We start from the raw sequence: 23,499 nt of genomic DNA on the forward strand, positions 1-23,499 counted from the left end.
CGCGTACCGAAACGCATGCAAGTGAATGACTGTGCATTTCATTTCCCAGAGTTCCACGGGCTGGAGGAGTGGATGCTGATGCGTGCACTGCAGGCCTTGCAGACTGAAGGCAAAGCAGAGATCATCACGATGGACGATGGCAAAGGAGTCAAATTCTTCTGATTAGATCAAGTCGATTTTTTATTTTTTTTTTGGACAGTGTTGAAAGCCCAGTTTTTATTATATATTTCGATCTATTGGGTTCATCGCTCTGATGGACGGGGATTTAGGCTTTGGATATCATGGTGCATGACTTTCAAATGCAGAAACCTGAAAGAAAAGAAAGGAAGAAAAAAAAATATTCTCAGTCTTAAGATGGGAGTGGAAACCCAGCCCAAAGCATCATAGCACTCCATTACATAGTCGTTGCATTGACCTTCATGATACAGTATATGATAGATCTGTATAGATAAACCTAAATACATGAATAATTTCCTTGTTGGAACTATTCCGAATTTTACAGCTGACAAACTGGAGACGATTTAGAAGCCTATTCCATGAGCCTATTCATGTCTCTTTTTAAGTCAGTTTAATTTTCTTTTACTTTTAGTGCTGTAAATTCTGGTAGACTCATTCTACTTAAATATCTCCTCTATGTGATTCCACAAAACGTCTAATTCTTACTGGGAGTCACCTGATGCTTCCTTTCCAAGACACAGGAACATACAAACCAATTGTCCTTATGCCAGTTCTGGCAGTTCGGTTGCTGAAACTTTCCAGTAGTACTGTTCTTTGTGTCTGTGTCTGTGTAAAACCAAATTTATGATAATGATAATACTGTAAAAATAAAATAAGGTTTTCTTTTCTGATTTTTTTGGTTTGATGATCTGAAGCCGATACACTGATCATCATGATATCAGCCTCAAAATCACACATAAACAAAGCTCTTTTATTCTGCTTAGTCTTGAATGTTTTTATAGTTTACCTTTATTTCTTTTCCTTATTACAAGCACTTGTTTTCTAGTTTCTATTCTTTTCTAGTGTGCATCATGCTATATTTGCCTGTTCTTTATAAGTACTGTTGTATGTAGGGATGTGATAGCTTAATGGTTAAGGTTTCAGACCACTGATCGGAAGGTCATGAGTTCAAATCCCAGGTCCACCGTGCTGCCACTTACGGGCTCCTTAACCCTTAATTTCTTGGTTGTATAAATTGTAAGTCACTTTGGGTAAGGGATTCCGCTAAATGCCAGAAATGTTAATATATACGCAGTCATATTCAGACAACTCATGAAAGCCTGTGTTTTTTTTTAAAATAATTAAACATACCTGTATTTTGTCTTCATTTTAACAATATTGGAAGATTCAGGTAATATAATTAAACAAATAAAGCCAAAGGGAAAAATATACACATACACACACACACACACCTCAGGATCCTTCCTGGGTTCTTTTTTTTTTTTTTTTTTTGGATTAAAAAACAATTTTAAAACTTTAACTTTAGTCTTTTAGCTCCACGAAACCTGTGCCAAATCAGTCACTATAGTCTGAACACCAATATATATATAAAGAAAAAATCAAAATGATGATTTATAAGCCATATGGCAACCACATGGCCATTCATTCAAGTTTCATTTACAGCTCTGCCTCATGACTAGTCTGAGGGGTTAAACTCACAGGCCTGTTTATAATTTACAGCATTTGCCAGACATCATTATCCTGAGCAACTTAAATTTATCTCATTTATACAACTGAGCAGTTGAAGGTTAAGGGGTGTCGCTCAGGGGGGCCAGCAGTAGGATTTGAACTCGCAACCTTCTGCTCAGGTCAACATTTTAAATAAGGAGTAACTTCTTTACTCACAGGAAATGTAAGTGTGACTGAGCTGACATTTGCCATGGTGTTAATCTATAGTCTATTACTAAGGATGGTTGGGTATTTATTAAAAAAAAAAGCTCACCATCTGCCAGTTAGCTTTAAGCAGACATTTAAAACTTTTGTACTGAGGGAACTATAAGAAACAAATTGCTAAAATAGAATTATTTTACTCGAATGATGTTTTTGTATATGTAAGATATACAATAATTCATTTTGTTTCTAAATATGTTAATCCTAGATATTTTGTGTAAATTATTAGTTACATTTTTTTTGTGTTTGTTAATGAACATACAGTGAAAACACAAAAAGCTGTTACAAATGCTGGTACAGTATAAAACGGCCATAGGTTTATTCGCATTAGCTATACCACAAGGTATTTTTCAAGATACATCGGATTGCCATGCCTTCTGAAAAAAGTTCTGCTCTTGGAATGTACACTTCGACTTGATCCTTCAAGCCTGCAGGGTATCATCTATCAATCTGTGCTCGAGCAAGTAGTGGAGTGGTGTGTAAGACGGTGATGGGGAAACCCACCTGGATATTAAACAGCAGGGATATTAACACACAGTAGGTTTGAGTTCATTAGTTTTGGAAAGTATTCTGACGCTTCAGGTTCGTACACGTGTTGTATATTTGGGTCCATAAGTATTTGGACAGAGACACATTATTGTGTCGTTTTGCCTCTGTTTACCTCGTTACTGATTGATTAATAATTCATTCATTCATTCATTTTCTACCGCTTTATCCAAACTACCTCGGGTCACGGGTAGCCTGTGCCTATCTCAGGCGTCATCGGGCATCAAGGCAGGATACACCCTGGACGGAGTGCCAACCCATCGCAGGGCACACACACACTCTCATTCACTCACCCACTCACACACTACGGACAATTTTTCCAGAGATGCCAATCAACCTACCATGCATGTCTTTGGACCGGGGGAGGAAACCGGAGTACCCGGAGGAAACCCCCGAGGCACGGGGAGAACATGCAAACTCCGCACACACAAGGCGGAGGCGGGAATCGAACCCTGACCCTGGAGGTGTGAGGCGAACGTGCTACCCACTAAGCCACCGTGCCCCCCTGATTAATAATTATTCAAGTGTTTTTACAAAAATACTGCATTAACTGTTTAGGAATTATAGCAATTTATTTATTTATTATAGCCATCCATCCATCCATCTTTATGCTATACCATTTATCCTACATGGGATTGCAAGGAATCCTAGAGCACTTTGCAAGCCAACCCATTGAAAGGCACAATTGCACGTACACACACAAACACACCCATTCATTCACTATAGATAATTTAGTGATGCCAATCAGCCTACAACACACGTCTTTGGACAAGCGGAGATAACCAGAGAAGATAACTGTTAAGAAAACCTACAAAGCGTAAAGAGAACATGCAAACGCCATTCAACACAGTGCTGAGGCAGAAATCGAACCCACAACCTCCTGGAGGTGTGACACAATCATGCCGACCACTGTGTCCTAATACAAAAAAGTCAGTTTAATCTAGTGTAACTCTGTAAAACAATTAAGTGTGGATAACTGATGGGTCTTCATTCCTTCAGGGAGCTTTGTGCACAGGGGCATTGTTATGGCGGAACAGGTTTGCGTCTCTTTGTTCCAGTGAAGGGAAAATGTCATGCTACAGCACACAAAGCCCAGTTGCTTGCTTCTTACTTTGTGGAAGAAACGAACACAGATGGGTGTGATGAGGCATCCACATACATTTGACCATTCTGTGTATGATGTATATCAAAGCATCAAGCTGGGCATGAAAAGTTAAGGATTTTGCTTTCGACTCAACCACTGACTCTCTGGCACTCTCTGGAACCGTGACCGCATTGGGTGCATTGCCCATGGAAGTCATGGGTTTGTAGGTTGAAGTAGTGGTGGTCGTAGTGTCTAGGTCTTGGCACGTGGAGAATGGGAGGGTGTTTGGTACAGCAGAGAACGCCATGATCTCAGGTACAGCAGGAGGCGGGACTCGAACACGCACACAGAGACACTGCTGGACTCGCGCTCAGACGTTCAGAACAAGTCGTGCAGAGCTCGTGTTAATTACCGAGTGCGCGTGCATTCGGTAATTCGTCCGTTTCTGATTACTGGACACTCAGATTGAGGTAATGGTTTATTTGTTTTGCTAAAAGAAAAAGTTTATTTTGCTGATTCATGAATGCAGAACTCTTTAACTAAGTAGTGAATACATTACTGCTCGTTCTTGTAATCGATTCAACTTTCAAGCAATAAATAAATAAATAAGGACTGACTCTAATACAATCAGCACCGGAACATGATGTCCTCGCTCCGGCCACCGGTTATGACTCCACGAATAACGATGGACTCTCGCTGGATATAAGAAGAAAAAAAGTACATATTTGATTCTGCTAGCGGTCCCTAGACTCATTGTCAGCATGTCCCATGCAGAAGTGGAGGTGTCCGGGCTCGGCTTCCCGAGTTTACCTGTTGATTTGGACGCGGACTGTTTGTCCCTGGTGCCGCCGCTCCGAGCGCACGCACTGAGCGCCAGGAGGAACTCGTACGTGCTTCACAAACTGGAGCTGGAGCCACAGTTTTACAGCGCGCCATCATGGTCCGACGAAAATGTCTTAGCCGAAAGACAGACTGAGGAATCAAAAGCTGTCGATACTCCTCCGTCTTCGGCGTCTCCGCAGTCCTCACCTTCCAAAGCGCAGTGGGACGGTGCGGTTCCGGTGTCCGTTGCGCACGGTGCCAGCTCGGATTCGGACATCGAGAACACAAAAAGCAACCCGAAGTTGATCAAACGACTCGACAGCCGATGGGAGCAAGAGGAGAAGGAGGACGTGGAGACCAAAGCCGTGGCTACATCTCCCGATGGCCGATACCTAAAGTTTAACGTGGAGATCGGAAGAGGCTCGTTTAAGACCGTGTATAAAGGTTTGGACACGGAGACCACAGTGGAAGTGGCGTGGTGCGAGCTCCAGGTAAACATTTATTTTCTTACATTGTGTGAAATAAATAAAAGTAAGAATAAGAATAAAAGTAAGGTGTTGTAAAAGTGCTTAAAACAGGTGATTCCAGGCGATGAAGGTGAATTTATTGTGCGTGAATTCATAAAGATGATCCTACAAATATCTAGTTATATTGCTTGTAAATGAGATGACTCATAATTACATTCAGATAATCTTATAATATCAGTAATTATATTCAGCCAACAATGACACACTCTCTTCTGGATTCCCAACCTCTCTTCTGGATTTCCCAGAAATTTCTATAGCAGCTTTATTACTATTAATATGACATCAAACTCACATGTGTTTTAGAGTGAATCTGGGGTTCATCTTGTTTAATAAACCCCCCACCCCCCCTGTCCCTCCACTTCCTGATTGCTCTTTCTCTGAGTTTTAAAGACTCTTAGATGATAGATTGCATCTGAGAGCCTGTCAGTTTCTGTCACTGGAAGACAGGCTGTAATACTAGAATTAAGTTGATTCACACTCATGACATTGAATGTTATTTTCAAGCTTATGAAATGTGCAGCTTATTCGTATCTTGCTCCTACGTCAAATGCATTGACAAGTTGATCATAAAATTGACATTATCTCAAGATAGTGATGGTTACAGCACTTTGGTTTTTAACTTATAAGTGTGGAATAATGATGATTTCTTAAAAAAACAAGCTTGATGATATCTTTATTTAGTGGTGGTTTAAAATACATGACACTTGTCCAGATTTCCTCTTCACAATCACTGAGCAAGCAGCCGTTGTCATTTCTGCTGCAGTAGTAGGAAGCTTGCCAAAGCTGGTTAATGGTTAAACATTTGGTCTTATCGGCTCTAATAGGATTAAAGACGTCCGCTGGTGCTACTGAGACTTCAGCCTTCCATTGATGACATCATCAAAACAGTGAATTGTTTGAGCATTCACTGGTCTGGGCTTATCTTGTGTGTCTCTGTGAGTGTCTCTGTCAAACAGGCCGCCGTCTCGAGGAGATTGATGACTCTTCATGAATATGTGACTTGTGTTAACTGTTAACTTGAGCTGAAACCTCAGAAAATATTAGGCATTCTTCATTTTGGTTAGAAGATGGAATTGTTTTGTTACTTGTACGTCCTGGTCATCTGACTTTGAGTACGTTTAACGTGTTCCTGTCTGATGACGGCCATAGCATAGTCAATTCACTGCTAGTTACAATTAACCCGACAAGTCAGTTCAATGTTAGCTGCGTCACACTGCGAATTAGTAGAACATAACCACTGTTATGTTCCGAACAGTATTTGGCAATGGCCATGGAACACCGAACACGTCATTAATGTTCATGGTCTAATGCAATGCTGGCCAGTTATGAATCTAATCATTCAAAGCAGATGTTGCCAAATCACTTCTGGGTCTCTCCATCCCTTTAATAATGACAATTATAGAACAGTTGTACATTTATTCACAGATGGAAGGCATCATGCAGTATATGATTGAGAAATTTTGACTTGTTGAGTTTTCAGGTGGATTGTGATCAGGACTATTGCATCCAAGGACGAGTATTTTTTCGCTAATCAAGTTCACATAATATCAACTCATCAGACAGTAAATCCCAAATCTACAAATGGCAAATCCATGAATGAACGAATAGCAGGTTAAACAAGTCCGAGAGACTGCAGATGTAACGGCATTCTTTTATTGATTTTCTTTAGTGCTATTTTTTTATTCAGTTCACTTCAGTTCAATTCATTTCTATTCCTATAGTGCTTTTAATAATAGAACTTGTCACAAAGCAACAACAGATATACATTTATAACCCTCATGATCAAAACAGGAAAGTTCAAATGTGCGGAAATGTGGAGAAAACCTTGAAAGGAACCAGACTCAAAAGTGCCTTCTGTGTGACTCACAGACATAAATAAATAAATATTTTTTTACATCGTATGATATAAAGTCAAAAGCTATCTTTTAGTCAGCGAATCTACATCCAGGATATTAGCCGTAAACACACACAAAATGCATAGCAGTTGTTTTAGGCCTTTCTTGAATACAGCAGGACCCTCATACGATTTGAGGAAGCGGGCATGTGGTATCTCATTTTTAAGTGCTTAATGTTTATTCAAAAACAGAACAGCATCCGCGTGCAAAACGTGAGATTTTAAAGAAAACGCGTATGTACAGTACATCGCATCGTATGCTTGTACAAAAGTTTCCTTTAGTTTCCTGACAGCTGGTGTGCCCTCCCACCCAACTCTTGACTGGTGCTTATAGACACGCCTGCAGTCTTATCAGCAGCTGCCTTATTTTAGATAAGTCATGGCTATACTGTTCTGTGGAAGAGGAGGGGTTTGTTTCACAATTCTGTAGCATAACCAGTGAAACCTCCCAGTCATGCTACATGGCTGTTTGTTTGCCTGTCATATAGACTGCACAGACTTTACTGACATTTTGTCGTATAAGAAAAAATGAGCTACAGAGTAAGTAGTCCAAAAACGATTATTTTTTAGTACATTTTGTTAAGTGTGTGTGTGTGTGTATATATATATATATATACGTATATATATATATATATATATATATATATATATATATATATATATATATATATATATATATATATATATGGTTTATATAAGTACATGAACTCTACCAAGAATATTTTTATATCTAGAATTCCACTGCTGATTAAAAACACAATTTTAAAGCCCAGGTGTCAGAGTGGTTCCGTTGCTTCACAGCTCCAGGATCCCTGCTTCAATTTTGAGCTCAGGTTACTGTCTGTATGCAGTTTTGCACATGTTTGAATGAGTTTCCTCCTGGTTCTCCAGTTTATTTCCACAGTTCAAAAACATGCCGGTCGGTGGATTTGTGATGGTAAAATGTCTCTGAGTAATAATCCACCTTCTGCCATGGTTCCTGGGGTAGGCTATGATCCGTTATGACTCTGGGGTAGGCTATGAAACCTATGAATGGGTTTAAGTGTTCACAGAAGATTGTAAAATAGCCCTAATGGATCAATACATAATCCAAAATCTGGAGTCACACTAAACTGCCCGAGGGCCAATGAAGCAGTAAGGGAGTTTCTCGTGGAGAACGAAGATTTTGACTATTTGGATTCCAAACTTTTTGAGTCAGATGAAGCACTGCCAGCTTCTGACCATTGGCCTATTGTGCTTTCATGCAGTCCTCTCTGTCGTCTGGCCTGTAAATGTGGACTGAGTCATTCGAATTAATTACTGAAAACATGACACAAAATATCAATAAATACTAAAGAGAACAAAGTTGTTGTTTTTTTTTTCAAATTGCAAAAATGATAGATTATAAAGAATTAAGGTATTGTTTGTGGTCTGAAGTTTTTTCTCCTCTCCGTTTTGTATAAGACTTGTTCGGCTAACTTGCTTCTGTGTGTTTTTATTTGGTGTATATTTTTGTCCAAATTGATTTACTTTCCAAATTAAAACCTAACCTAAGCAAAGATTAGAGCTGAAGATTAAAGGCTTTGCTCAACAGTTGCTCTTTAGCAGCCCTGACATTTGAACTAAGAATTACTGAGCTAACCGTACTTTACAGAGATCAGTAAGGACGTTTTCTTCCCTGAAGCATTGAGAAAACTGAAGTGAGGCATTTACTGTATTGAACTGAGGTGTTGAAACTCCTGAACTACGACTTTTAAACGTCTGAAATGCAGATTTTAAATTACCCTGAAAAGGTAGAGTTAAAGTCAACTGAATTATTGAAACTGCCGTACTGAGCCATTTTGAATACTGAACTGAGACATTTAGAAGAATGAACTGAGGTATTTAGCTTATTGAACTGCAGCTTTTAGAACACAGAACTGAGGCATTTAGAGTACAGAACTGAGGCATTTAGAGTACAGAACTGAGGCATTTAGAGTACAGAACTGAGGCATTTAGAGTACTGAACTGAGGCATTTAGAGTACCGAACTGAGGTATTTAGAGTACAGAACTGAGGCATTTAGAGTACTGAACTAAAACATTTAGAGTACAGAACTGAAACATTTAGAGTACTGAACTGAGGCATTTAGAGTACAGAACTGAGGCATTTAGAGTACTGAACTGAGGCATTTAGAGTACAGAACTGAGGCATTTAGAGTACAGAACTGAGGCATTTAGAGAACAGAACTGAGGCATTTAGAGTAGAGAACTGAGGCATTTAGAGTACAGAACTGAGGCATTTAGAGTACTGAACTGAGGCATTTAGAGTACAGAACTGAGGCATTTAGAGTACAGAACTGAGGCATTTAGAGTACAGAACTGAGGCATTTAGAGTACAGAACTGAGGCATTTAGAGTACAGAACTGAGGCATTTAGAGAACAGAACTGAGGCATTTAGAGTAGAGAACTGAGGCATTTAGAGTACAGAACTGAGGCATTTAGAGTACTGAACTGAGGCATTTAGAGTACTGAACTGAAACATTTAGAGTACAGAACTGAGGCATTTAGAGTACAGAACTGAGGCATTTAGAGTACTGAACTTATACTACTTATACTAGATACTATTATAGAGTACTGAGGCATTTTTATATTGCTGAACTGTACCTAAACTGTACCTTGCTGAAACTGGCATTTCTAGTACCGAAGTGGGGTATTTAGTATCCTGGACTGAACTGAAGCATTTAGAGTTATACCACTTATAGACTTATACCACTTATAATTATTCTAGAGTACTGAGACATTTTTATATTGCTGAACCGGGCCTTTCATGTACTGAATGCGGTATTTAGAGTCCTGAACTGAGGCATTTAGATCGCTGGCCTCAGGAATATAGATTGCTGAACTGATCATCACATTTTGAGTACTGATTCATTTAAAATCCTGAGCGGAGACTGTACAGTACTGAAATGATACTTTTAGAATACTGAATGGAGATTGATGAACTGATAGATATAACTGAATTTTGAGTACTGAACTATTTTAGACTACTGAACTGCTTTCCTATAGCAACATTATCGCAGTTAAAGTCTTTTGGTTGATCTGAACAGGCTTAGCTTTTTTCCATTTTCAGTATTTACATTTCTGAGCTTGCTCTTCATCTCATTGTAAACTAGATACATTATAAACTAGATACCTCATTTTACATCCATACAGTTGCCTTTTTTTTTTTACTAACTGTCTTAAAATTCTAACTGAACATAAAATGCCTGACATGGATAAAGCACTGCATTCTCTGATTTTTGTTATCATATTTCTCTTATTATATCACATGGCTAGTTGGATTTTGGATGTAATTAGTGCCAGATGTGTCCTAAATAACGTCAGTATTCTCCCTGACAATCCAGTTATTGCATCCTGGTTTAACTCAACACATCCAGGACACATGCAGTGCACACACTCTCTGCTGCAGTTATGTCACCCAATACACATGGCTTTACACATTATGTATTATATCATCAATATGAAGTGATTTGAAGGCCAAGACACTATTGGAACAGGTGCTGCTGCAATCACACGCTGTACTGATTTAGTACAATAAAATGTCAAACTGTAATTACTATGCCAGCACTTTTACCTAATATTTCTTCCAATTAATAGTAAAAATATGTTTACATGTCATATTCAGATTAAATATCCTTGACATAAACAGAACAGCCAACAGGTGATATTCTCTGTGTTCAATACCACAAACATCTCTCCTTAATCCTTTGCCAGGGTTTTGTTAAGAAGTTGCCTTTGGCAAAACCGATTTCCTCTCTCTTTGAGATTTACGTCCATCTCTACTTGTCATAACCCTACCCCAGATCAAGCAAAAGAAGAGCACTTCTGATTGTATTATTTGTCCTCTGGCAAAGCGAGCGCTACGATTAATTAAAAAACTACACCTTTTTCTACATCCTTTTTTTGTCAGAGATCTGCCTCACTGTCAGATCCGTCTTTGCATTTTTTTTTTAATTATGGATTTAATCTCTACATTGATTTTCACAAGCAAATCTCTTGTTCTTAATTTTTCAGGTTTTTTTCAGACAATATTTAATTTTTTTTAAAAAATTTATAAAATAATAAATTAATTTATTCTCATTATACAAGTTCAGTTGGTGAGCAGTATAAAAAAACATGCTACTAGGCCTAGAGAGAGAGAGAGAGAGAGAGTGTGTGTGTGTGTGTGTGTGTGTGTGTGTGTGTGTGTGTGTGTGTGTGTGTGTGTGTGTGTGTGTGTGTGTGTGTGTGTGTGTGTGTGTGTGTGTGTGTGTGTGTGTGCAAATGGTGCACTGTGATGAACTGGTGTCCTGCGTGAGGTGACTTCTCCTGTCCTGCACCAAGTGTTGCCAGGCTCGGAAATTCAATAAATGAATAAATAAATATTTCATGAAACTGATATTTCAGTAGCTGTAAAGGAATTTTGACACTTAATGTATACATGTAACATGTTTTTAGAGTCTCGATCCTGTTTTATTACACAGCCCCACCTTCTGAGTCAGCCTGTTGCTGCCTTTCCCACTGCTGTTCTCCCTTCATTGTCAGATATTAAAATAGCAACATTATCAGTGCTGGAACGTTGTGAAATGTATCCAAGCTGCAGTGCGGCCACACTGGTTTTTTCCTTTTCACACAATGTTATTTCAGGGTTGGCATGTTCTTGTTAGTAACCATAGAGAGGTAAAAATCAGGAGGAATTTCAGCCACTCGTACATCAAACCACGGTGTTGCCGTAATACTGACAAATTCAGAAGGAATACTGGAAGGTTTTTCCATCTTCAATGCTCGCTTATATCCTCTCAGCCAAAAATCTTGTACTTAGTGCTGACTAATTTCTGCCCACAATCCTCCTACACAGACATGTGTGCTGTATTTTCATTCTTTATGTGACAAGAAAATAGATGCATTCCATGAATAAATCCCCTCAAACCCCATCACCTCCATCCTGGAACACTTTGGGAAACTCAAGCCTCCAGGCACTCATGTGCGTACATACTTAGATAAGAGCAGTAACTATAAGTGGTCCTCTTAGGAGACTCGGAGGATAATTGCTAGTGTGTAGAGGAAAAGTTTTGCAGACTAAACCAAACAATTTTGCAGCCAGTGAATGCATTCTACACAGAGTAAATAGATTACATTAGTATTGTTCCTTATAAATCAGTCCTGTTCTCTAAACTCCTATTGGGGTTTTAAAAGCATTCCAGAAAAACAGGAAATAAAGACAGAATTGTCTTATCCTAATCCCAAACAATTTAGATAACATTTGTGAACTGAGGCAGTGAAACTCCTGAACTGAGGCTTTTAGATTATTGAACTGAGGCACTGAAACTACTGAACTGTTATTGAAACTCCTGAACTGAGGCACTGAAACTCCTTAACTGAGGCACTGAAACTCCTGAACTGAGGCACTGAAACTCCTTAACTGAGGCACTGAAACTCCTGAACTGGGGTATTTAAACTCCTGATCTGAGGTATTGAAACTCCTTAACTGAGGCACTGAAACTCCTTAACTGAGGCACTGAAACTCCTGAACTGAGGCACTGAAACTCCTGAACTGAGGCACTGAAACTCCTGAACTGAGGTATTTAAACTCCTGAACTGAGGTATTGAAACTCCTGAACTGAGGCCCTGAAACTCCTGAACTGAGGCACTGAAACTCCTGAACTGAGGCACTGAAACTCCTGAACTGAGGCACTGAAACTCCTGAACTGAGGTATTTAAACTCCTGAACGGAGGCACTGAAACTCCTTAACTGAGGCACTGAAACTTCATAACTGCAAATATACATGCTTTACTACAAATGCAAAACAATTGTAGTAAAAATATAAAACGGGTCAATTTGATCCTTCCTTCACAGAAGGGTTAAACTCACTCGAAACTCTTTAAAACCAATCTTAAAAAGGAACCTCATGCTCATTTGGGTGACCCTGTAGAGTGATATTATGAATAATGTCCTTTCTACAGTCAGATACAGTCTGAAAATTGTGTATTAATGAGGAGATTGTTGTCCTCAAAGACCACATGGAGTCGGCATCATCTCCATGAACGTCCGAAATCATAACAACTGGAGCTGGTACATCTCTAGAGGCCTCAAGATCCTCACAGGGTTGGCCTCTTCTTTCTGAAGGTCTAAAATCTTTATGACGTGGGACACATCTGGAGCCGGTACAATTTCTAAATGGGTAGAAAAAGAGAAGAAGAAGAAGAAGTGGAGAGGAATTAGCGTAGCTGCTGCTCATAATATAAGTAAGCGCTTGATGATAATGTACATTTGATCATATCTACAGGAGGACAAGGCTAGTAGGTCTGTAACGTGTCGTAAACTCACATCACAGACATGAACTTATACTTTTACTGAAGGTTCTAATCTTATGAATGAGATATCTGAACAATCCAAGTGGTTACCTGGAGACACAGTAAGCACATCAAAACAGCCTCAGGCTTCTTTGTTCACATCCGAACACTTTACCATTCACTCGAGCCCCAAACTCTCAGTGCAATGCTGCGCTACTGGTTTGGCAATTTTGGTTTGATTAAGTTTCTCATAACGGATTAAAGCGTGTTTAAAACCAAACGATAACATGGGTTTGTGCACGGTTTAGTTTTACATGCATGGATAAAGTGTCCGATGGATAAAGTGTCCGAATAGGTCTCGTGTCCCTTCGAGAGAGAGTTTAGGTGTTGGTGTTTTGTAACTCTAAGACTTTAGAACAATTAAAAATTTAATTTGTGAAACTATGAAGTAAAACTAACTGTGACTTTGCAAATTGAAGTGAAATATGAAATGCGCTAGACGCTCATGTTGTCTTGCCATCTGTTCTTCTTTAATCGGGAGGAATGTGTTTCTGTACCCAACGTTAAAGGAACTGCAGCACTTCATGCTGACTTTGGCTCTTCTCCCGCTCAGCTTTCATACACAGGACGATCTCAACGCTAAGTCTGATATCAAGGGGTGTTTAGATCTCACAGAGTAAGAGATGATTGAATAAAATCTGAAACTGTATTCATTATTGATGAACTGAAAATAGTTCCTATGTTCTTCTCACCTTCTCCACCTGTTGTCTGTCCGTATGCCTTCTCGAAGGCAAGACCTTTTGCTAGGAATCATACTTATGTAAGGCCACTTGGAAAACAGCCAGGACATTTCCTTCCTGGCTCTTGCTATTTATGACACCAGCACCCCAGTCCTCCAATCCGACCCCCTGCAAATCTTAGAACTGAGGCTGAAAAGACAGTTTGAATATTTACAGCTGGATTTCAAAAGTTCTTAAGATTTATGAACATTTTGAAAATTTTATTTTTGCTTATTTATGTGGCTTTACTGTAGATGTTAAGCATTGAATTAATTCCTTCCTTCCTTCCTTCCTTCCTTCCTTCCTTCCTTCCTTCCTTCCTTCCTTCCTTCCTTCCTTCCTTCTTTCTTTCTTTCTTTCTTTCTTTCTTTCTTTCTTTCTTTCTTTCTTTCTTTCTTTCTTTCTTTCTTTCTTTCTTTCTTTCTTTCTTTCTTTCTTTCTTTCTTTCTTTCTTTCTTTCTTTCTTTCTTCCTCCCATCATTTTCTTTCTTTCTTTCTTTCTTTCTTTCTTTCTTTCTTTCTTTCTTTCTTTCTTTCTTTCTTTCTTTCTTTCTTTCTTTCTTTCTTTCTTTCTTTCTTTCTTTCTTTCTTTCTTTCTAAAAGACTCGTGTCTGATATATATGAACTCAGTGGACGCAGGTTCTAACTTTAGCTTGACATTTAGCTGCTTTGACATTAATTAGCTTAAGGATTTGTTTCTGTGTGGATCATCATAACAGTATTTCATTTTTCCTGCAGAGTAAAAAGAAACTCAGTAAAAAAAAGTTGGAAATTCAGGCCTGTGGAATAGAAGTTTAGTGTTTCCTTACAGATTTCGAGCTATGTTTGGCTTTCTCTGTTTAAGGCTACAGTATAGTTTCCTGTAATAGATTTTATCTGTCCTTGTGAATTCTGTCAAATCCCCCCACTGAGTCTCACAGCAAATGGTAGACAGAGACTGTGTGTGCGGTGGTGTGATAATGTTTTTATTTAAGCTTTACCTCTCACATTTGCCTGTTCCGCCTGTTCTCACTTTCATTATTACACTCGCAGCTCTATTTAATAACTTGTTTATTCCTCTTACCCTTCATTAGAGAAGGAAGAGAAAAGAAAACAATTTGCATTTGTTTCTGTAAAAAAAATTCCTCAGTTCCTGTCCTTGTGGGGACATTTGCTTCTGCAAACACACGTCATTTTCAGAAGTGCTGATCTGATTTGATTTCCATCTTTAATAGTTGATTTGAAAAACACTACATCTAGAACACTGCCTCTTTATTCATTTTTTCCCCCGTGGTAAAGACGAATTATTGCATACAGGGTTCTTCTAAAAGCTCTTTCTTTATTTGGGAATCGTCGGTCTGACAGTTTGGTGTTCTGGCATGGGGTCATGAACGTGCTAGCACTTTATGTATTCTTTCTGGTTTTAAAAGATGTAAATGTCACATTAGCAGCATTTTACACTCTCATGACAGACAGCTGAAAATGTTTATATTCTACTATCAATAACGAGGCGTGTGGGATTAGTATGTCAAGGCACACATTATCTCCTGCCACTGTATTGACACACACAATTATGTACACAGATTCTGTCTTTAACAGCTTTCTTCTTTGCATGCTTAAGTGACACCCGTAACACATACTGTACAGTCCCTACTCTTGAGTTACACAATACATATTCAAGCTCTGACATGTGTCCTATACGTATACTACACTGAAAAAAAATGCCATGCCCTGAAACCCCTCAGGCCTTAACATTAAAGGGTTTATGTGTCATTTTGTAACTGCACCCTCCCTTGTCCTGGGGCTGTCCTGTGTTTGCCATGTTGTTGATCTTTACCTGCTTACCTTCCCTCAGGTTGTGCACCACTTTAAAATCCCTTTTAAAATAACTTTTGTACCCGTTTCGATGACGCAGGTATTCAGGAACGATTGTAGCTGTATAATACTCTCCTGTATCTGAATGACTCGATGTAATTTCATGCAGTGTACTGCACCGCAGCAGTAATGTCAGCAGCCGTGCAGCCTGTAATACAGTCCCATGACAACACGCTAGTTCAGTTACTCCATCTCTACAGTACAGACTCCATCTCTCATCACGCATATACATACCCAGGTGATCTACTCTGCACTACTCTATGGAGTCACTACGGTATCCCATGATGCCGAGCAGTTGGCTCAGAATCAAATGCAGTAGGCACACAATTAAATGCAGTGGGTACTGAGTCAAATGCTGTAGATGCTGAATCGAATGCATTAGGTACTGGACCAAAAGGAGTAGGTACTGAATTGAATGCAGTAGATACTAAATCAAGTGCAGTAAATACTGAAACAAATGCAGGTAGCTATTGAATCAAATGCTGTAGGTAATGAATCATATGCTGTAACTACTGAATCAAATGCACTAGCTACTGAATCAAATGCATCAAATGCAATGAATACGAAATCAAATGCTTTAGCTACTGAATCAAGTGTAGTAAATACTGAATCAAATGGAGAAGCTACTGAATCATAGGCAGTAAATACTGAATCATATGGGGTTGTAACTGAGTCTTAAGCAATAGCTACTGAATCAAATGCAGTACGAGTCGCCATTGCACAATTTCGCACCTACACATGTTCCTACTGACCTGACTACTGTTCAGTCACCTTAACTCAATCACACTGCACAGTATATAAGGACTCTCAGTCCACTCACTCAATATACGCTCTGTGTTTTCATCCCAGTCGATACTAAGCCTTGTATTGTGTCATCGTCGGTTTGCGCTTTGCCTAGCTCGGTTTATGCTATTCTGCACGTCGCCTGACCACGAAAGTTCTCAGACATGTTGGGGCTGCCTGCTAGCGTTAGGAATTACATTTATTACAATAAAGCAATATAAAATTATTCAACTTATTTCTAGATATTTGTAATTGTTCTATATGCACATAAGTTTTCTCATTTTAATCATTGTTCTAGTTCAGTAGCCCAGTGTGCAGAGAGATCAGACATAAAAATAAATAAAAAGATTTAACACTGAAAATGAGTGGACACTGAAAATGAAAAGATTGAACACTGAAAATGAGTGGAATTCCATTAAAAATAAAAGCTCCATTAAATGAAATTAAGGGGGACACGGTGGCTTAGTGGGTAGCACGTTCGCCTCACACCTCCAGGGTCGGGGTTTGATTCCCGCCTCCGCCTTGTGTGTGTGGAGTTTGCATGTTCTCCCCGTGCCTTAGGGGTTTCCTCTGGGTACTCCGGTTTCCTCCCCCGGTCCAAAGACATGCATGGTAGGTTGATTGGCATCTCTGGAAAATTGTCCGTAGTGTGTGAGTGAATGAGAGTGTGTGTGTGCCCTGTGATGGGTTGGCACTCCGTCCAGGGTGTATCCTGCCTTGATGCCCGATGACGCCTAAGATAGGCACAGGCTCCCCGTGACCCGAGTAGTTCGGATAAAGCGGTAGAAAATGAGTGAGAGAGAGAGAGTAAATGAAATTAACATCTTGTGAAATGCAAAATCAACAAATAAAATAGATGACAGAATTATACTGTGAAAATTTATATTCATCGATAATAGATATTTTATCTTCATATCATACAGTGTGGAAAACCCTGAGAATACATTTATATGTAATCGAGTAAAAATTCATTGTATATATTTTACTGTGAGGTACAGTGCACACTTCCAAAATAATTTCTAATTTTTAATAGATTTTTAATATTTTTTTTCGGGTTTCTTATGACGAGTTTTACTATCAGACCAATAAACGAATGGCTGAACAGCTTTATTATCAGGGTAACACTGGGAGAAAATGTTAAGGGTTGAGGGTTGTGTAATATAGAGTTTATTACACAACCATTTGCTTACATTTAAATTTGTTCGTTTGGCTTTGGGTTCTGGCCACATGAACCTCAGGGACAAGCAGATGCCAGCTGGGGTGCTGCTGGAGTGAAAACAGAGCCCTACACACACACACAACACACACACCATCACATGACACACACACGTACGCACACACCATGATACACACACCATGACACACACACATACACACATACACACCATGATACACACACCATGACACACACACCATGACACACACACCATGACACACACACACACACACACACACACACACACACACACACACACACACACACCATGACACACACACACACACACACACCACAGTGTTGTATAAAGTACTAGAAAGCAATACTCGAGTAAAAGTACAAGTATCGCACTAGAAAAAGACTTCGGTAGAAGTGAAAGTCACCTTTTAGAATATTACTCAAGTAAAAGTCTTAAAGTATCTGATATTTACTGTACTTAAGTATCAAAAGTCATTTTCTGATATTTAATGTACTTAAGTATTTGAAGTAAAAGTAAAAAGTAAAATTTCAGTGATTTTCGGTAGGCATAAGGGGTTTTATCCCTCAGTGAGAATTTAAAACAAGAAGAGTTTTATATTATATATTATATGACTACATAGTAAGCCAAAAGTTATGGTATTATTAAATGGCAAAAGTGGACACCAAAATTTTATGCATGATGTAATGATGCCAGTCTTGAATCAGATCAGTTCATGTATGTGTGCATTCTCTACAAACAGTGTGTCCAATGAATGCAGTCATTAATAAACAAATATTCACAAGACAAAGACCAAATCAATAAATGTTATTTTTATTTAGTATTGAATGGCATTGATATTTTGTTTGTTCTACAACTTATTTGCGGCTTTCAGCCGAATAAACGCCCCCAGCTCTGACTGCGCGTGCACGCTGCGCGTGCCTGTACTTCTCCGTAGCGCGCGCGGACGTCCGTAATGCAATCTAGGAGCAGTGATTCGCCAAACCTCCCTTATTACAGTCACACACATTTCTTCTGATTTTATTTTGTAGTAACGAGTAACGAAGACGCTTAGTGGAAATATAGCGGAGTAAAAGTATACATTTTATCTCGGAAATGTAGCGGAGTAAAAGTGAAAGTTGACATAAATTTAAATAGCGAAGTAAAGTACAGATACGTGACATTTCTACTTAAGTACAGTAACGAAGTATTTGTACTTCATTACATTACAACACTGACACACACACACACCATGACACACACACCATGACACACACACCATGACACACACACACGTACGCACACGCCATGACACACACACAGCACGTCAAATTTGATCAGTTTTATTTGTATGGCAGCTTTACAGAAAAATAGAAATCCAGAAAATAAATCAGTTTCTGTTTACATTAAAAATTAAAAGTATAACAGCTGTGTAACATTTCTATTGGAGCAGCTGTAAACAGTCGTTCCCTCACTGAGTGTTTAATTAAGATGGTTTTAAAATAGGTCTATTCGTTTATTAGTCTTAGATCATGCGGAGCATCTGTCGAACCGGCCACAGTGTGGTACACATAATATTATTGTGTTTAACAAGGGTCATCCATCACCTGAGCAAAGATTCTGTCACATCTACATTACAGCACAGTGAAATTCTTTCTTCACATATCTTAACTGTGTAGGTTGGGGTCAGAGCACATGGTCAGACATGCAAGCACCCCTGGTGCAGAGAGGGTTAAGGGCCTTGCTCAAGGGCCCAATGGTGAACGCTTGCCAATGCTGGGGGTTGAACCCTGATCCTCCAATCAACAACCCAGAGCCTTAACCGCTTGAGCCTTAACCGCTTGAGCCACTGCTCCAAAAGATAACACACCTGGTTGGACGGACGGAGGGACGCTGTAGCTGTTTCACTATTGACATTTGGTTGCTCTCAGACGAGTGGCTTTAGGCTCTCTCCTGCTGATTGCACAAGACTCCATCATTAGTTTGGTTGTTCATGAGTTGTACATACATGCACACTCCCCCCCCCACAAACTCCTTGAATGCAGGATTCATGGTGCTTGCTCTGGCCTCATGGGAAGCCTTTTTCCACCAACCTGCCATGGACCAAGAGGCCCTGAGCTAAATCAAGCCTTTCATAACTCACCTAAGCACAAAACAGCTTTTGTTGCCTAGTAATTCATGCATGCAGACAGTTCTTAGAGGTTTCCTGGGATTCCTCGATTTGGATCAAGCTCTTAACGAGGGATAGCACAATTCACATGATTATGTAACTCATTTACATCGCAGCTGCCGTGCGGGTCTTTACCTGCTTTTAGCCGGATTTAGCCCGACTTAACTCTCCTTTCAAAACCATGAGCCAAGACAAATACTGAGTCATAGATTATTGTAGGATGTTGTAGGAAATCTTAAAAGCTTTAATGATAACAAATGTACCATGTTCCATATAAAAGCATAATTTTTTTTCCTGTCTTATAAATACCCTCAGTGCTTTATAATCTGCTTAATAATCGTCTCCAGACTCATCTTGAAGCAGTGGCGTGACGATGAGTAAGAGGAAAGAAAATAATTGTGAGTTCCAAGACTTTCTCGGTGCTTCGACGTATTAGGTTTGGGAGAAAGCGCTGAATTTGAGCAATTTATCATTTCACCGAACGTCTCAGCAGCTTGAACGTACTGAACGTACTGATGCTAATCGTTAGATGGTAACTGGAAAAGTTTAGCTACAGGACCTACATTTTATAAAGAACACATTAATAATGTGTCAGGTTGTGTTCTGAAAGGATTTCATCCTAGACAGTTATCCCAATCAAAGCACTAACTAAACACATCCTTCCTCCAATTTGGCATCATGGGGCAGTTAAAAAAACTCATTATCATAGAAAATCATACAGAAGCTCACAGATGCTGGCACTGGGTTATTGTTGCTGTGATTGACAGGAGAGAGAGAGCATCCCATTTCATTCGCTTCGCACTGTCCGAGTCTGAGTCTCATTGTAGCATTGGTCTGATTTCAGACTTCTGTGGAACCCTGGTGCAGTTGCGTATCTTACATCACAAATGCACATGAAGAACACGACCATATGGACCTGGTAGACTAGTGGTTAAAGTGTTAGCCTACTGATCGGAAGGCTGTGGGTTCAAATACCGGGTCCAGCAAGCTGCCACTGCTTGGCCCTTAAGCAAGACCTTTAACACTCGGTTATATAAAATTGTCCACATTTCAAAGCACATTTTCATGTAATACTTGTAGCCGACATGCTTGAAGTTGAGATGCTGATCTGGATGTTGACACTACGTGTTCCCAGAATAGCTGAATTCCGGATGGAGTCCACCTACTAAAATGTAAGAGGAAAGAATAAACCCGCAGACACAGTAACCTGAGCTCAGATCGGACTCGTGGACGCTGGAGCTGTGATGCTGTAATGCTGCTTTGCTCATAATGTGTTTGTTCTTTACTCCCTCAGACAAGGAAACTGACCAAGGTGGAGCGGCAGCGCTTCAGCGAGGAGGTGGAGATGCTGAAGAACCTGCAGCATCCAAACATTGTTCGCTTTTACGACTCCTGGAAGTCCACAGTGAAAGGACACAAGTGTGTCCTTCTAGTCACAGAACTGATGACCTCCGGCACCCTCAAAACGTGAGACTGATTCTAAAAATCCGAGTTAATAATGACACTAGAGACCAATCCTCTTATTTTTTTGTTGCTATTTTTTCGATTTTGTCTAACTCTACAGGTACCTGAAACGCTTTAAGGAAATGAAGCCTAAGCTTCTTCAGCGCTGGAGTCGTCAGATACTAAAAGGACTCCACTTCCTGCACACTCGAGCTCCTCCCATCATCCACCGAGACCTGAAATGCGACAACATCTTCATCACGGGTCCCACAGGCAGCGTGAAAATCGGCGATCTCGGACTCGCTACGCTCAAAAGGGCTTCGTTTGCTAAGAGCGTAATCGGTAAGCTGAACATTTCGAAGATATGATACTAGTCATATATTTGAAGTTTGGTGTTAACAGTGTGGATCTTCACCACTAGGCCACATACAGTATGGGCCCAAAGGTTTTTGTAGCATAAACGTCTGAACGCTCTTTTTTTTGCCAGGAACACCAGAGTTTATGGCGCCGGAGATGTATGAGGAGAAATACGACGAAGCTGTTGATGTCTACGCATTTGGGATGTGCATCTTAGAGATGACTACGTCTGAATACCCGTACTCAGAATGCCAAAATGCGGCACAAATCTACCGCAAAGTCACAAGTGTAAGTGTAATCGTGTTTTTTTGTTTCCTTTCAAAAACAGTGGCAACAGTTTGGATTCTATTTTTTGCTCCTTTTATTGTTACCTCTTTTATTGTTGATGTTGTGTGCCCTGTGTGGCCCAGCGTGAACGACCTTTACATAAGCGCCATATGCACATCCATCTGGAAGTCTTTATCTAGACCAACGACGTGAGGCCCCGTGTATCGCTGCAAGATCCAAACTTTAACCCAGCCTGGAACAGAACAGTAAACATTCCACTATATGTCCCTCTTCTTTCTTTCTTTTTTCTTCTGTCCTCATTGCCTCTCATTTCCGTGAAAACTGCCCAAGGATTGACCTTGAGCACAGACTTAATTCTTGTGTTTGGAGTCGATTAGATCTGCTGTGGACTCTGGAATGTCCCCTGCAATGATCCCATCGTTACATCGGTGTTTTTGAAAACACGCTGCAGGCGACCTTTTGGATTATGTAACTATTACAAAAAAAAAAAATAGAAAGATTCACAAACTCATCTGTCACCAAACAACCTGTCTGTATGCGATAAACTAAAACACAATTAACAGCATTCTTATAATGTTAAGTGTTATTGCCTTGTGAATTTAATAAGGGCCTATTATAGCAAACTCTAAAGCCATATTTAAATTGATCTTATAACTAATTTACATAGTTCCTTGACTATGTAACCTAGGTGGAAGTCATGTAATATACCTCACACCGGTTCTTCTGGCACAGTTCTCCAGTCATTGCATTTACAAAAAAACGTCAGCTTTAATTCAAAGCTACTAAATCAACTGGACTTCTAGCAGACATTCTGCGCATTATTGACTGTTTCCTTTTCAATCCAGTCTCTTACTGGACCACAAGAACAAACAAACATTGTTTCGTTTGTGTAATCCTTACAGCCTGCACATTTAGCTGTGTTGGAAAGTTGGAAAAGTTACAGCACACATAAATGAATCATCTCATATTACGCCATGTGCCGAAACAGAAGTAGGACGTCAGCTTCCCCCAACATAGAGCTCTTTCTGACGCTTAACATCTGAATGCACGTGTCTGCAGCAAGGCTCTGGTTTAGAAAACAAAGCACTTGAAAATGTGGAACAACAAATCCAGGTTGGAGTAATGTGGAAACGGTATCAGCAGCCCGCAGTGATCTGTGAATACAGGGTTTCAGGAAAGTGCGAGCTCTGCAGAGGCTCCACAAACATCACGGGGCCATAGGGAAAGGGTGTGAGGTGATGGCTTAGCAACAGTGCTCCTTTAAGCCGAGAAGCAGGAGAACTGCATCACTGCATGTGTTCAGGGCAGAAACTCGTGGGACAACACGTGGAACAAATCCAATATTATAATGTCTACAATATTTAGGGAGGTGTTAATTACACTTATTCCATGGTGCTGTTGAATGCTTCACTGTGATTGGTCAGAAGGTGTTAATGAGTCAGAAGGTTAATTTATTTTCCATAACAGCCGGTCTGTAGTGCAGCTGGACAAGAAATTTCAGGTCGATATTAATTCGCATTTGCTTTAATACTTTTTCTTTTCTACGTTAAATTGTGTGTTAATGTTAAAATGGTGGGATTTGGGGGGACACTTTTTGGCTT

The 23,499-nt window shown here is 39.7% G+C and overlaps 2 protein-coding genes across 2 annotated transcripts in view; both read left to right on the forward strand.

Moving 5' to 3' along the window:
• Window positions 1-848, forward strand: part of vps25 (vacuolar protein sorting 25 homolog) — a 9,587-nt gene extending 8,739 nt beyond the window's left edge. Inside the window, exon 6 of the mRNA XM_027163288.2 lies at window positions 50-848. Within this exon, the coding sequence (XP_027019089.2) occupies window positions 50-162 (113 nt within the window). The 3' untranslated portion in view covers window positions 163-848. The remainder of the gene's footprint in view (window positions 1-49) is intronic.
• A 3,361-nt stretch (window positions 849-4,209) lies between these two features.
• The window catches only part of wnk4a (WNK lysine deficient protein kinase 4a), a 43,002-nt gene continuing 23,712 nt past the window's right edge, over window positions 4,210-23,499 (forward strand). Inside the window, exons 1-4 of the mRNA XM_047817205.1 lie at window positions 4,210-4,830; window positions 21,105-21,277; window positions 21,375-21,595; window positions 21,741-21,898. Of these exons, the coding sequence (XP_047673161.1) occupies window positions 4,279-4,830; window positions 21,105-21,277; window positions 21,375-21,595; window positions 21,741-21,898 (1,104 nt within the window). The 5' untranslated portion in view covers window positions 4,210-4,278. The remainder of the gene's footprint in view (window positions 4,831-21,104; window positions 21,278-21,374; window positions 21,596-21,740; window positions 21,899-23,499) is intronic.

Source organism: Tachysurus fulvidraco, chromosome 8 (assembly GCF_022655615.1).
Source record: "Tachysurus fulvidraco isolate hzauxx_2018 chromosome 8, HZAU_PFXX_2.0, whole genome shotgun sequence".
Classification (NCBI taxonomy): Eukaryota; Metazoa; Chordata; class Actinopteri; order Siluriformes; family Bagridae; genus Tachysurus; species Tachysurus fulvidraco.